The sequence below is a fragment of the Aedes albopictus genome, chromosome 2 (genome assembly GCF_035046485.1).
Source record: "Aedes albopictus strain Foshan chromosome 2, AalbF5, whole genome shotgun sequence".
Classification (NCBI taxonomy): domain Eukaryota; kingdom Metazoa; phylum Arthropoda; class Insecta; order Diptera; family Culicidae; genus Aedes; species Aedes albopictus.
In genome coordinates, this window is record NC_085137.1 from 321,857,338 (window position 1) to 321,872,234 (window position 14,897).

General features: G+C 39.6%; 1 protein-coding gene across 1 annotated transcript; it reads right to left on the bottom strand.

Annotated features, from left to right (window-relative positions):
• Nucleotides 1–53: 53 nt before the first annotated feature.
• LOC109408695 (xanthine dehydrogenase/oxidase-like) lies at nt 54–4,515 on the bottom strand. Its single transcript, XM_029879845.2, has 4 exons — nt 3,157–4,515; nt 2,850–3,100; nt 340–2,764; nt 54–209 (listed from the first exon to the last, which is right to left on the bottom strand). The coding sequence occupies exons 1-4, from the start codon at nt 3,995–3,997 to the stop codon at nt 127–129; spliced, it is 3,600 nt and encodes a 1,199-aa protein (XP_029735705.2). The 5' UTR covers nt 3,998–4,515; the 3' UTR covers nt 54–126.
• Nucleotides 4,516–14,897: the final 10,382 nt, after the last annotated feature.

Consider the following 14,897-nt stretch of genomic DNA (forward strand, 5'->3'; position numbering starts at 1 on the left):
GCTTTAAATATGCAATACGTACAGCTTCAACAGCATGGTTACTTGGGTATTTATTTGTTTATTCATTCAAACAATTTGAAATCGCTTGGGAAAGCATTGTAAAATAATTCAGGCTTACTATTTTATTCACATCGTGCAATTAGAGAAAATGTACTGATTGGTTGAATTTCCAGTTAAATGTAGAATATTGTCCGGTGTTGCTGGTTGACCTGAAACATAGAACATAATTATAAAACATCCAATAGTTATGCTAATATTCTTCACACAATGCGTTATGTTCCTGTAAGGGCATCGACAGATGTTAAGACTGAGTCATGACCCAAAAAGAAACAAACTTACCAAGAGGTAACCACTCAGTTCGTAGATTAGCATCTTTACGGGCCGACATCAGAGCTTGTCTCAAGGCAAATACAGCGGAAACAGCAATCGAAAAAGCCGAAGCTCCCGTGGCTTTGAAACGCCATAGTTCTGCTGGATTGTGTGGGTTGTTTTGGTGTAACTTAATCCGGAAATCTGTAGGGATGTCCTTGGGCCCTGGAGGTTTGTAAGTCATGGCTGTGTTGTTCAGCAGAGCTCCTGTCTCTGGATCATATTGCAGTGACTCGTTGAGATAATAACCAAGTCCCATAACGAATGCACCTTCGATTTGACCTATGTCTACGGCCGGATTCAGACTTCCACCGGCTTCTTCCAGGATATCCGCTCTAATTACTCGGACATTACCCGTTAGGACATCTAGCTCGATTTCGCTACATCCCAAGGTCAATATGGTGTAGTTTTTCATTTCACTCGCAGTAAACCAATAAGAAGCGGTTAGGTTAACATTCAGCGTAAAGCATGTGCTTACTAAAACTTCCCACGAAGCGGCTGGGTTTGCGTCCCTTATTGGTTTCATACGGTTTGCCAAAATTTGACAGGCCTTCATTACTGCGAAGCCCAATTGATCAGTGGAAAACATATCTACCGTCATAAAGTTGTTTGCTGCAATCAAATTGCTATAAGGTTTGATTGCTATTTTTCCCATCGGAATTCCTAACGTGTGAGCTGCAATTTGAATAATTTTAGTATTCATCCCTTGTCCGATTTCGACACCTCCATGGCTAATGGAAACTGACCCATCAAGATGGTGAACAGAAATCCAAGCCTTCATTCCACCTTTGAATTCTACTGGAAATTCTTGCGGCACTATGGAGATGCCTCGCTTTTTCCACCGGTTGGATTCATTGAAGAGCTCAATTTCTTTTTTGCGACTGTCAAACTCTACATCTTTTCTGAATTGTGGGCACAGCACACGTAGTTTGCTACCCTTAACAAAATTAACCATACGGACGTCAAGAGCATCCAAACCTCTTTCGAACGCAATGTGCTCCATGACTGTTTCGATCGTGGCGACTGCTTCGGCTGCCCCAGGATAATGACTCCAAATGTTGGTAGGAGCATCTGTTCGTGCTTGGTTTGGTATCAGTTTCCATGCTGTACTATCATAACTATTCGTGAAATGTTTGATATAATAAAGTTCACTGGGTTCGTTTGTGTGAGCCCCACAGTCGTAGATGAAAGAGTTGGTAAGCCTTGCTATCTTGCCATCTCCTCGCACTGACACTTCGTAGTTACTTACACATCCTTTCCGCTTGCCGAAGGAGGTCATGTTGGATTCTAGAGATAGCATGAAGCGTACCGGACATTGCGTTATATATGCAGCAAGAGCACAGGCACTGGCAACCTGTGAGCTGCGTGTTATTTTTGAAGAAAAAGAACCGCCAACATGCCGACAGATCATATTGATCTTGCTTTGTGGTAACTTCAAAACTCCCGAAATTGTTACTTGCACGTAATCCATATCTTGTGTTGAACAATATACGTCCATTCCATCTTCTTTAGGTACACAGATGCAACTTTCAGTTTCGAGTGAATAGTGGTACTGTCCTTCGAGCGCTACCTTACCGGAGATTCTGTAGTAGCCACCGTTAGTGGATTCATAGTTGGGGCCCGTCTGAGGTGCACCTGCTGGTTTGATGCGATTCATTGCACCTGCTTGGAGAACATGTTTCAGGGTTGGAAGTAAAGGCCCATCGGGTTCAGAATAATCTATACGAACTGATTTTGCTGCGCGGTTGGCCAACTCCAATGTTTCGGCCAATATCAAACCTACAGGTTGACCATGAAAAAGTACTTTGCCAGTACAGAAAATTTCCTCCTCTTCTTCGCCGTATGGAAAATAGTGTTTTGAAGTGCCTGCGTATGGCATAAAGTTGTTACTTCCAGGGATGTTCCCAGCAGATATAAACTGAACAACGCCGGGTATATTCAATACTTCAGTTACATCCAACTCTTTGATGATGGTTCTGGGTTTTGTAGCGATGACATAGGCGGCATATAACTCGTGTGCCATTGAGGGTGTATCGTTGATGTAGGATGACTTTCCGGAAGCTTGTAAAATCCCTTCTAGTTTCGGTATGCTTTTGGTTAGGGGCCAGCTTTGCGGAAAGGTTTTATAAGATTGAGCACCACTTGAAACTGGTCTCTCAAAACTAGTTGATCCTGATATGAATTTTGAATCTACGAGTTTTCTAGGAGCTATACTGAGCATAAATTTATAAAATATTCCAATTGCTGCTTGTTTGCGGTACTGAGGGTCAACCTGATATGGATCCCAAAAAGGCTTTAGGTCCAAGTCAAGAGCCTCTAAAGTTTGCTGAAGCACATTGTTATTGAAGGGATTTTTACCGCAGAGGGCCTTTTCCGTCTCAATCGCGTGAGTAAACTAGAATGAAAATAAGAGGGCGATTAGAATTGACCTTCCAAAGCATATCATTTCGCATATGAAACTGAATGAACTTCTACTTTACGGTTGAGCTGATTCCACCGAAACAAACAGCCGCAGACTCGATGGTTCGTTGTCTGGCACACCATCGTATGAAAAAGGCTCCTATAACGAAGACGCGTCCGTTTTGAGCTCGCGATTCAACGCGATACGAACGGAAGGCATAATTATCCGCATGCATAGGTGGGAATGACACATTAAGGATTAGTTTTTTATCCATGTCCAGCCGACACAACTGCTGAGGGCTAACAGAATCAATTCGACCGTCACAATCAGCTGCAAAAAGGACCTTGTTTAGATGTGTAGTTAAGAATGAAGCATCGTAATATTACTAATTGTTATCGAAGCTTGTACCGCCTCCAAAATAACATGCAAATCTGAAGAAAATCCTTGATTTCTGTTTTTCATACTCAAATTCCCCGCAAGTGTTCCAAGGTCTCTCAATGACGGGTGATCGATCATAGCCACATGATTGCTCAACTGTTCGCAGTATTTGAATTTCTCTTCTCTGCCAGCAGCTTCTTTCAAAATTGTAATAAGCTCAGATAAAGACACATTTGCTCCGACAATAAGCTCACTTCCCATCCAATGGGAGTGTAATTCTTCAACTGAACTTATATCAATGAATACCTTCGGGGCACTTCTATCATTACTCACACCCTGTACAGTACATCCCGCCACAAAGCTGTATGGTTTATATCCAATGTCTTTCAGAATTTTAAACGCTTCATTTACATCATAAACTTTATGCCATTCTTTGTCATTCCCGAAAAACATATGAATGGGTTTCTTGTCTACAAATTTCAGACAACTTTTCACACATTTTTCATCTCGGTTGCACTCGTTTCCTAAATCTTCTATATCTTTACACTTTGCAAGCAACGCGCTGCACGCATCTGTTCCAAATGACTTCATAGCATCCATTATAGGTCGATATCCGGTACATCGACATACGTTCCCTGCGAAGGACTTTTCTATTTCTTCCATCGTTATTTGCCCCTTTGTTGACTCCAGCAAACCGTACATGTTCATTACCATTCCTGGAGAGCAAAGACCGCATTGAGTTCCATTGAAGCGTGCCAATCTCCGTTGAATGATGTTGTATCCTTCAACTGTCGGTCCAATTCCCTCGATCGTTGTTATATCCATCCCATGGCAGGAGTAAACCGACATCAGACACTATCAGTTTAGGAAATAAATTAACAATCCAATTTTTCAAACCACAAATCGCTCACCGAATTCAAATTGACTGACATCGGTTCCCTACTAACGGGATGAATCTTTGTCGCATGCACCATGCAAGCACCGCAGTTCCCTTCGGAACACATGAACTTGGTTCCGGTCAGGTGCGCATGGTTTCGAATAAATGAGATTAGACTGGTTTCGATCGGGACGTCGGTTGGGGTTACTACGGTGGCAAAATAATTATAATTACAATTATATCCAAATCGATAATCTACAGCAAACTCCTACTGTGGTACGGACGACCGTTGATCGCGAAGCTGACCGCCATAGTTTAGTGGTTTGTTATAGATTCGAGCTCTAGTTCCGAACTGTGGTGCGGTATGTGTAGACCACGATCGTATGGCATAAGTTTCAAATTGAAAGCCAGACAAGCGTGTTGAGGTTTAACGCATGATCGACTTTTGAGTAGGATGTTGTTTACAACTGCCGGTGGAAAATGATCGCCCTATCTGTGACACATGTATTATGAGGCTGTGTGACTCAGATTATTGCAACCAAACGGATGCTCCCGGAAGATGACTTGTGCGTCCACTTTGACGTTAGCGACGGTCTGATGTGAAGACCGTTTGCTGTGCCTACTAGATCGCATGATGTGCATCCAGTGCATTCAAGTGCCAGTGAAGTCGAGTGATGTAATAATGTGGATTGACTATCACACATCCACCCTCTTCTCAGGATTGAAAACATAAAGAACATTTAAAGATGTGCATTATGTTTAGTACAGATCCAGAGAGATCTTGCAAACCTCCATCTTATATCAAATTGCTGTTATGGTTGCATGTAAGCTGTTGGTGGGGTGATAAAGCATTCTGTATTCTCAATCCAACGTATATCCATTCTTTTCTCAAGATTCAAAATGTCTAAAGAAACCTTGTTATATATATATAATAATGAATGCTAGAATAGGTTCTGTATCTATACAGATTCACGAACAAATAACGGTTGAAAATTTCCGAATATGTGGGAATTACGTTTTATACACAGCTACAATTAATATATTAATTAATTCATCCTTGAACAATGACAAACTTTTATCTTCTAAAGTCATTCGTTTCGGGATGATGCGTGATTTTTTTTATTTCTCACGAATCTTGAGAATAAAAGTTGAGACTGTGAACCGTAAGCAACAAAATTTGCCACATTTCTGTATTTAAACCTTCATTGTACCATAAAATTGAACAACGTTGTCAGTGTTGTTTAAGAGCATATTTTCCAAAGCATACCAATAGAAAGGCTTCCACCAGCAAGTTAGCAGGTTGTGAACGAACCTTGGTACCCAAGTACATCATTTTTTATTGGTCCTCTACTGTACAGATCGGTGAACCACGCTAAAAATAATTGACACAAATGACAAATTACGCAGAAAAAATACATAGTAATGAATACCCGATTGGACACACAAAATTTCATGGTTTTCTGCGGTACATTCAGGTCTTGAAATTAGTCCATGCTTCAAAAGCCGATTGTTAACCAAATATATCAGAAATGTTTGGGACTAAACAAATAGGTTCACTTTGTACCTGAATACTGTAAAGAGTTCAAGACTATTCTTATTTTCGGTCTGAACTCATAAGGTAATCGATCCCTTTCATCCTAACACCAACCTAGTTCAGGACAAATCAAGCGACAAATCTCATCCTAAATCTCACTTTTTGTGCAGTCCCACTGATTTTTTTTTCGTCTTTTTTTTTCGCCAAATTAAGGTGAAACATAAGAGGATTCAAATATGGCTGCCACAATGGCCAACCCAATCTTCTACTCACGTTTTCTAAGGCGCTAATCTTGGAAATTCGTAAACAAATGGGCCTGATTTAGATATTTCTGCCCATTTTGCAAGTGCGCAGAGCCTGGGAAAACAAGGGCAGCTTAATTCGATTCGGCCCACCTATACGGTGCATTCTTCCACACACGCTAGTGGGTGAGGATACAGGCATTCCGGACGCGCTAATGGGCTAGGATGTGATAATCCGGACGCGCTTTGCGCAAGGGTGCGGTCATCCGGACACGCTTTGAACTGGGATGCGGTCAACCGGACACGCTGTGGACAATGGTGCGGTCATCCGGACACGCTGTGGACAATGGTGCGGTCATCCGGACACGCTGTGGACAATGGTGCGGTCATCCGGACACGCTATAGACTAGGGTGCGGTCATCCGGACACGCTGTGGACAATGGTGCGGTCATCCGGACATGCTGTGGACAATGGTGCGGTCATCCGGACACGCTGTGGACTAGGGTGCGGTCATCCGGACACGCTATGGACTAGGGTGCGGTCATCCGGACATGCTGTGAACAATGGTGTGGTCATCCGGACACGCTGTGGACAATGGTGCGGTCATCCGGACACGCTGTGGACAATGGTGCGGTCATTCGGACACGCTGTGGACAATTCAAATGGTCGCCAAGAGACACAATTTAACACAAAATTAAATACGATTACGCAGTTCTATACTCAGCATATAAAAACAATGTGTCATAATTGTGTTTGTCTTAAACAAATAGTAGTTTTAATCACACATTAGATCTTGGCGCAAGACACTGTGCAAACGAGAGCAACTCTGAGAGTTTCGGAGTTACTCTTTTTGATCGATGATCAACAAAATTTGTTGAAAGACATCCCCGAAACTGCAATTTTCATTCAGCACACGAAACACTTTGTAGTTTGACATTGGTGCCAGATCACGCTTTGGTCTGAATGGAATAAAATTTAAGGAACTGTGAGGTATTCTGAGCAACACTTCGAACACAGATTTTCTCTCGTTAGATCTGTCTTGCCCCTAGCATTAGACTTCAATAATTCAAACTAGCCAATATCTAATTTTTCAGCTTGTGAAAATAAGCTTCATCTACTTTACTATTTTTATTTCTTCAATTATTGTATACTACACGCTTAACCCGGGAGCGGTCGCGTCGTGTACTGAGTACACGCACCATGAAAAATGCACGCTTGTGGTACACAGCGTGAGCGCGGTGTCGCTGCAGGTAGTCAAAGACGCGACTGCTCAAAGGTTAATGTACAAATATACAGATATTGATACTTAGTTAATATTTTATGTGTCGTTAGATCTAATTCAAGATCTAATTGGTAGTAGTGTTTTTAGTAGTGGTCTTCACATAGTTAACTTTCTTCGTGCATTAGCTGACGCTGACCCCGTTAACGTATACGTGCACTATAGTGCAAGTTTAGAGGTCATAATGATTCCAATTCACGACCAGGGATAAATCGATTATTTCGCAATATCTACGCATCTACTGCAATCCCACCAAAATTCGGGTCAAAATATACAGTATTGTTCTCATTCCAGTAGCACACAAGATAGTATGAAGCAGTTCATTAATATTGTTTGATTTCAAATCTTTATAAGACGTTTGTTCAGGATGGGGCATTTCCGAAACCCACTTCTCCCGTCGAACATATATATATTGTAGGAATTTATAGTAGGCACTGCATATGTTGAATTTGTATAGTAGACTCTGGTTTGACTAGGGTCATTCGATGTCAGTTATTAAATCTCGAGACGCCAAATAAAGCAGACGGATCTATTACAAGCTATTACAACATCTACAATATAAATTGATGTAAGTTATCATGATTGATGATAATCACAACAGTAAGTGTGTCGAAAATAATCTGGAAATTGTATCACAAAATACATTTCTGGAAGATATCTACAGAACAGCACTGCTTTAACCTTCCGTAACTCGCGTGGTTGGCCACCACCGCCACCACCACGCTAATACTGAGTACAAAAAGTAATGTTTTATCAATGTGTTGTACAAAATACAACAGCACGATCACTCGAGGGTTAAATAATTATAAAAAATACCATCAGAACACACAATATGCATATCAACCTCGCCTAATTTACAGAAAAGGCTTTTCATGATTTTTCTGTATTGAGTACTACCAAAACTAATATTGTACAAAAAAAAAATACATGTGTGAAGAGTATGTGGGGATAACAGCCAGTGGCCATTTCAGTGCGATATGTGTCAGTTTTTCGATTTGTTTTTTTTTTAATGATTGTCTGAGTTCTAACCACAATTCATCACATGTCATATTATCAATAACATTTGGTTTCGCTAGAGAAAGACTTCAAAATTTTATCGTTACTCGTTCCCAACGAGAGAAGATGATCAAAAAATATTCAGGTTTCGTCGTATAAAACCGTATTTCTTCGATCGCAATACGCAGTTGCGAAAAAAAGGCCAATTCATATGGGAGTAGTTGTAGAAAGTTTCTGCCAGGTCATGAGATTTAATCGGTCAAGAAATTTCTTGAGCGACTCCTTACGAACACGAAGCTGGGCTTTACTTGTTATTGCCAAACGGAATCAACCGAAATTCAAGTTTCATTAGCGCGTTTCCGATATTTCATTGAATTATAAAAAAATGTGTCAAACATCCGTGGTAGGTTGTTTTTACCCAACGGAGGCCTTAATTGTTGCAAATTCGGGTTCAATCGAGAAATTCACACTTGGCTTCTCCGCGGAAGAGTACTAGTTGTGTTGGTGCTTCTCTTTTTGTTTCTGATAACACTGTTGCGGGAGGAGAGCGAACAACCTAACCTAACCACTATCTTATTCCATGTAGGCACAGGACAACACGACGGTGATTGCCAGACAGTTTCACTTCATAATTAAAATACTACGAATTATAACAATATTGATTTTTTTTTTGGAGCCGTTTCGCCAGGAACTAACTCACCGGTATCTAGTCAGTTAATTGGCCTCTCTTCGCATACAGCATACATACATTTCACTTTAAGCACTTTTCACAAACACACTTTTTTTCACTCTGAATTAAACAATCACGTTTCTTCGAGGACGCACCCGCTTGGCCACTTCCTGAAGGCTCGAAATTATCCGGAAGGATCGCCAAAATGTGTGACTCAGATTATTGCAACGAAACGGGTGCTCCCGGAAGATGACTTGTGCGTCCACTTTGACGTTAGCGACGGTCTGATGTGAAGACCGTTTGCTGTGCCTACTAGATCGCATGATGTGCATCCAGTGCATTCAAGCGCCAGTGAAGTCGAGTGATGTAATAATGTGGATTGACTATCACACAGGGGCGTTAATAACTTATGTTATTTGTAGCTTCTCGATCATAAAAAACTTTAAAATCTTGAGTCTATGCTCTTGATAACAGATCTACCCTACACGCAAAACAAGGAAAGCTACCAAAAATTGAGATATGCCTTTTCTACCAATTTATGTATTAAAAACGTACAGAAAATGTGATAAATCATAATCCATCCGTTGTATTAAGATGCGCTACACGGTTCCATAGCTTCCATACCACTACACACAAACACCTCCATTCAAACCCGAGAAGTTGAACCGGGTTGCGTCTAAAAATAACTTTCGCTTCGCTGCTGAGCTTCGCGTCCTATTGTCTACATGGAATTTTCCACTTGCAAACAGCAACCTGCTGGATGCGGGCTTTTCAGTGCACAATGGGTCTAGAGTCGTATTTACGAAGACAAAAATGTTTCTGCCAAGTTCTGTCATTTCTTTTTTTTTCATTATTGTGAAATGATTACGGTCAATCAAGTGTGGCTTATCCAAAAATCTGCTGATTAATTATTCTCTATACAATATCAGAATGTTTTACAAAGTTATAGCAAATTTACAAAAATAAAACATTCGATAAATTTGATTGATTTGCCTTTATTCAAGAGACTTTCAGCCCTTGGATAAAACATTCGAATCATCAGAACTTTTCGAAAAGTTTTCAATAAATTGCAACTTTTTTGCCTTTGGTCATATTTTAGTCGAGTCCAACGATACATGAAGACCAATACATTAGTCACAAACTTTCAAAATTTAATTTAATTCGGTTCGCTTAGTCCTAAGGTACAGTAATTTGATAAACGGAAGTCAAAAACTAGATATAGATAGAAGGGCTCTAATTTCGTGTAAAGTTGAATAATCAATCAAGCCCAAATTTGCACCAATTAAATCAAACTCGTTGAGGAACAAGTAATCAAAATTTGAATAGTTTTGGTGGACTTTATAAAAGGATACAACTTGCTAAAAATGTTTTAGGCAATTTTTTAAACTTAAACACTCGCTTAGAAAGTTGATGTCTTCGCTCGCTCGCTTAGAAAGTTGATGTCTTCGGCGATGTTGTTAGGTTGGTTACGGCCGCTCAGTTGATTAGCTGATTGGTTCAAGGTTCTGTCAGTAGGCGGCGCTAATTACGAACTAATTGAAGCATGCAACTTTTATTTAATATTTCAAATATATTCAGCAAGCTGTAACTTTTTGAAAAATGCACCAAATATTCTCAATTTTTTCCTGCCAGTTGCACAACTAGTAAGATATAAACGGTACAAATTTGGGCTCGATTGGATAACTTTACATAAAATTGGAGCAACTCTAATAAAGTAGTTCATATTTGAGTGTTCTTCATTTAATTGCTATATCTCTGGATCAAGTGAACCGAATGAAATGCGACATTGCACAATTATGACTAATACATAGCTCTTTGAAAAACCTTTGACTTGACTTAGACACGTTCAAAGAAAACAAACTTACAGCTAGTTGATTACTTCACGAAAAAATATCAATCCTTTGAATGATTTTGCAAATGTGTAACTAGCGCCGCCTAGTGGACCATTAACTGTAAGCCCTTGACTCACTTAACAACGTTGTCGAAGACACCAACTTTGTAAGTGGTGAGAGTCCTGAGATATATGAAATTTAGAATTTGCCGTTTATTGGTGGAATTTCTAATTAAACGATCCATCACCATCCATCATGGCATTGCAAATAAAATTATTAGAAAGCAGATTTTTGAATCAGTTTAACCAGACGAACCACTCTAACATAACAATAATAGGGATGACCCTATTGAAAATAAACTTTCTAAAACTCAATATGTGTCTAAAAACTTAAAGCTGAAGCTTAAACAGTTTTGTCTTCGCAAATACGGCTCTGGACAAATGTGCAGTGTGGCGGCTGTATCACTTCCATCACCAAGCCACGTTTGTGTTGATGATGATGGCTTTCAGCCTCTTGTCTATATTCATGTGCAGTTATAGCCGTGCTGGTTAGAGCGCAAGATACAGATTCTAGGAAGCCAATACAATTTTTGGTATACTGCCACCTACCAATTTTTGTATTTGCAAGGCCCTAATACAATATTTGTATATGTTTCATACCCAATTGCATTAGAATCTGCCAATCTCAGGTTGCGTGTACCTACATACTTTCAGTCCTGAGCATCCATGGTGGTGCAGCAGAGAGAGGGCCAAATTGACAGATCTCCATCCTGGGTGATTGTCCACCATCGCCTTAACCAGTGGCCAAATCAAATTTCTTCCGATTCTATTTTTACTCTTCTGACGTCCATAAGAAGGGTATAAGTATCGCTTGAAAACCAGACTTTCGATCCGAGGCCCGGAGGGCAGAGTTCCCCCGAGAGCAACTGACACCTGGCCCTCTTCGGAGCACATAGCTCTAACGGACCCGGAATATGGATATCGACGAACCGCAACTCATAATGGACGACCCCCAAACGGACTGGAAAAGAACAGCATCCACACATCAGCATCATCGTGCTCATCATTCTACCGTGGACAGAGTAGAAAAGTTGAAGCAGCACAAGGCAGCAGGTTCGATATAGTTAAATTAGAATAGAATACATATAGGCGCTGTACAAAGTGTAAGTGCAGCGTCCAGTTGGAATTGCTCACGTAGTGCCCTAGTGAACAAAAGAGCTGTAAAATTAGGTTAAGTGATTGAAGAATAAAAAAAACATCCTAGTAGAACGCTTTTGAATTTAACTTCGGTTGGACATTCGGATACCGAGATATTTTCCTATGAATACTTGGGAGTAGTACAACTTAACAATTTTAGAGATTTTCGGCAAAGTGTATCATAATAAATTTCTCAGCCGTCTATCAACCGAATTAGAATTTCTTAGCACCAAATAACAGCTACTACATCCTTGTAGAATGCTCCTGAATTTCATTTCAATTGGGCATTTGGTTCCCGAGAGATCGTTCGAAGTGTACTTGGGAGTAATATGTACATCTTAACTTTCTAAGATATTTTTGACAAGTGTATCATATAAATTTTTCAGCCGTCTGTTAACCGATTTGGTTTCTGTTGGCACCAAATGAGAGCTGTAACATCCTAGTAGAACGCTATTGTATTTTATTTCGATTGGACACTTGATTACCGAGATACATTTCGATGAGTTTTTGGGAGAAGTACAACTTAACTTTTTGAGAGATTTTTGACAAAGTGTATTAAAATAAATTTCTCAGCCAACTATCAACCAATTTGGGCCTCTTAGCTTCAAATTAAAACTACAGCATCGTAGTAGAAAGCTTTTGGAAATTGTTTTGAATGTACCTCTCGTTATCGAGAAAACGTACAAATAATATTTCAGGCCAAACATTTCAATAGGTCCTATCTGCATTTGAGAGGCTCTCTTTGTTTACTTTCTCTTTCAATTATTGCAATGTAATGGTACACTTTTCAACTATTTTTGCAGTACAAATCAAAAGACGCTTGTTTTAACCATCGTTCAATGCAAGGAGACGATCATAATACAAATGAACTGCTGAGATATTAACGAAAGAGAGGGAAACCAAAGAGAGCCTCTCTTCTGCAGATAGGACCTTTAGACATGTTTGGCCTGATTTAAGAACATATCATATTTCTATTTCAGAGACATTTAACTGAGTGTATCACAATCAACTTCTCAACTGTCATCCTGGTAGAATTCAACTGAATTTAATTTTGATTGGACGTTCCGTAACAGATATTAGACATAGAGTACTTGAATAAATTATTTTAATTATTCTAGGGTATTGGTTCCCTTATTAAGCATGTGGCTCCCATTTTCATCCTACGAAAAACAAAGGATTGAAGCGTTGCTTGTTTTGTTTCTTATTTTTGTATTTTTTGTTAGAAGTGAGCACGCATGAAAACAAAAAGAACGGAATCAATCGGTGCCATAATCTCATGTTTTCGAATAGGATGAATATGAGAGCGTGAGATTAATGATGGCACACATTCCCTATTTGCCTGTTTTCTTGCATGGGAAACAATTCGGAAAACTATAATAATGCAAATAGCTTTTTTTTCTTTGTGGAGGTTGCGCCACTGTGAGCCTCTGAGACTGCCTCTGTTGTGATGTCATGCAGGGTTCCAATCTAACGCTTGCTTGCAGATTTCGATTCCATCTTTGCGTAGAGCAGGCCTGTCCATCCTTTCGCGGCCGCGGATCACAGGTTACACTCCATAGCAGTCGACGGGCCAAAAATTAAAATTCAACGATATTTTTTTAATTTTCTGCACTTTGCTTGTCAAGATAATGACTTTAAAAAAATGGCTTCAACCCCAAAAAAATAGAATTCTAAGGATGAAAATGAAACTACTTTCTACACTTTTCAGAATATATTCAATCAGCACTGAAATTCCATTAGATTTCAATATTTATCACACACTTGAAAATTCTTGCAGGATATTGGAGTTCATGTAGCGTTTCGAACTACTTGGGCACCCGCGTCAATTCCCGGCACCTTACAGCAAAACAAATCAAAATATCACTTGTCGCATATTTTCCAATCGCACTTCCGTAGGGAAACATCACCCGAAACATTTCTGCAACGGGATTCACGGTCAATGAGCTACATTTTCACTCTGAAGCCGCACAAGTGCTCGAAACAAATATTACACGCAGACGAGTGCTCTTCGGTAGTACAAAGATGGGTGCCGAAGTGATTTCCCATTTGATTCTGATGCAAGTTCGGCACTGGTGCCGAGAATTGGCGCTGGACTAGGTGCAGTAAACTCGTTCAAAATCAACTTTCCGGCAGAAAATCTTCGCAACAATCACTGTTAACAACAAGTCCGCGCAATATGGTATCTGATTCAGATGGAAGAAGTGAACGAAAACGGTCGTTTCGTTGTGAATTTAGATAGTGCACAATTTTGTTTACCTGTTGTGCCGGAAATGGGGTAAAAAACCCTAAGTATAAAAGAAGATGCAATGGCGTTCATAAAGCAGAATTCCATACTGAATCCTTAAAATGTTTCTATACCAGTGAATCAAAATTCAACCATCGCGCAACAATAATGACAATATCGCAACCTGTATTTGTTGCGATAATCCACCCAATGCGACATAAGTTTGTCCTAAATTGAAAATAATAGGATAAACATCGTACACCACGAGTTTAGAGATTTTTAAGCCTAAATAAATAAAGATCAATCATCAAAAAGTTTCGACTTTGGGTTAGTAATAATTGATTATTCACGAATTGAAAAGTATGCAACAAATTCAGCTTCCGTTTTGTCTGCAACAACAAATTTCGAGATCATGTCATTATCTGTTTCCTGTAGGGATAAAGAATAATCGTCGCGCCTTCTTTTGTTGCTTGTTTTGTGCCTTTTTTGTCTGACAATTCTCTTCACTGTTCTATACTGTACCACAGCTTGTTGAAATTTTACGTCAAAATAAAATTTTCGAATGCTCGTAGAATTATAATTGATTTGTTTTTATTTATTTCAAAAGTTACTCAAAGTTCTTGTTGAAATGTTTTTAGTAATTGTTTTATTTTAATTCTCAAAATTTCACATACACTTGGAAGTAACCTGATGTTTCCTTGAAATTTGTAAACTAAAATAAGTGTTTATTAATTTTTATTGACTCTAAAAATATCGAATTAGACTTTTTAATTACATTTCTTTGGCAAAAAAAAAAATTCCTCGGGCCAAATTATATTATTTATCTTCATTCGCGGGCCGGATACGGCCCACGGGCCGTACGTTGGACAGCCCTGGCGTAGAGTGTGGCCGACCCACCT

Bases quoted from the DNA above. Each gene is read 5' to 3' on its own strand.
- LOC109408695 (XM_029879845.2), bottom strand. From the start codon at position 3,997: ATGTCGGTTTACTCCTGCCATGGGATGGATATAACAACGATCGAGGGA. The intron at 3,101-3,156 runs GTAATATTACGA...TCCTTTTTGCAG, and splicing joins ACAAGCTTCGATAACAATTA to CTGATTGTGACGGTCGAATT. The intron at 2,765-2,849 runs GTAAAGTAGAAG...TTTTCATTCTAG, and splicing joins TCGGTGGAATCAGCTCAACC to TTTACTCACGCGATTGAGAC.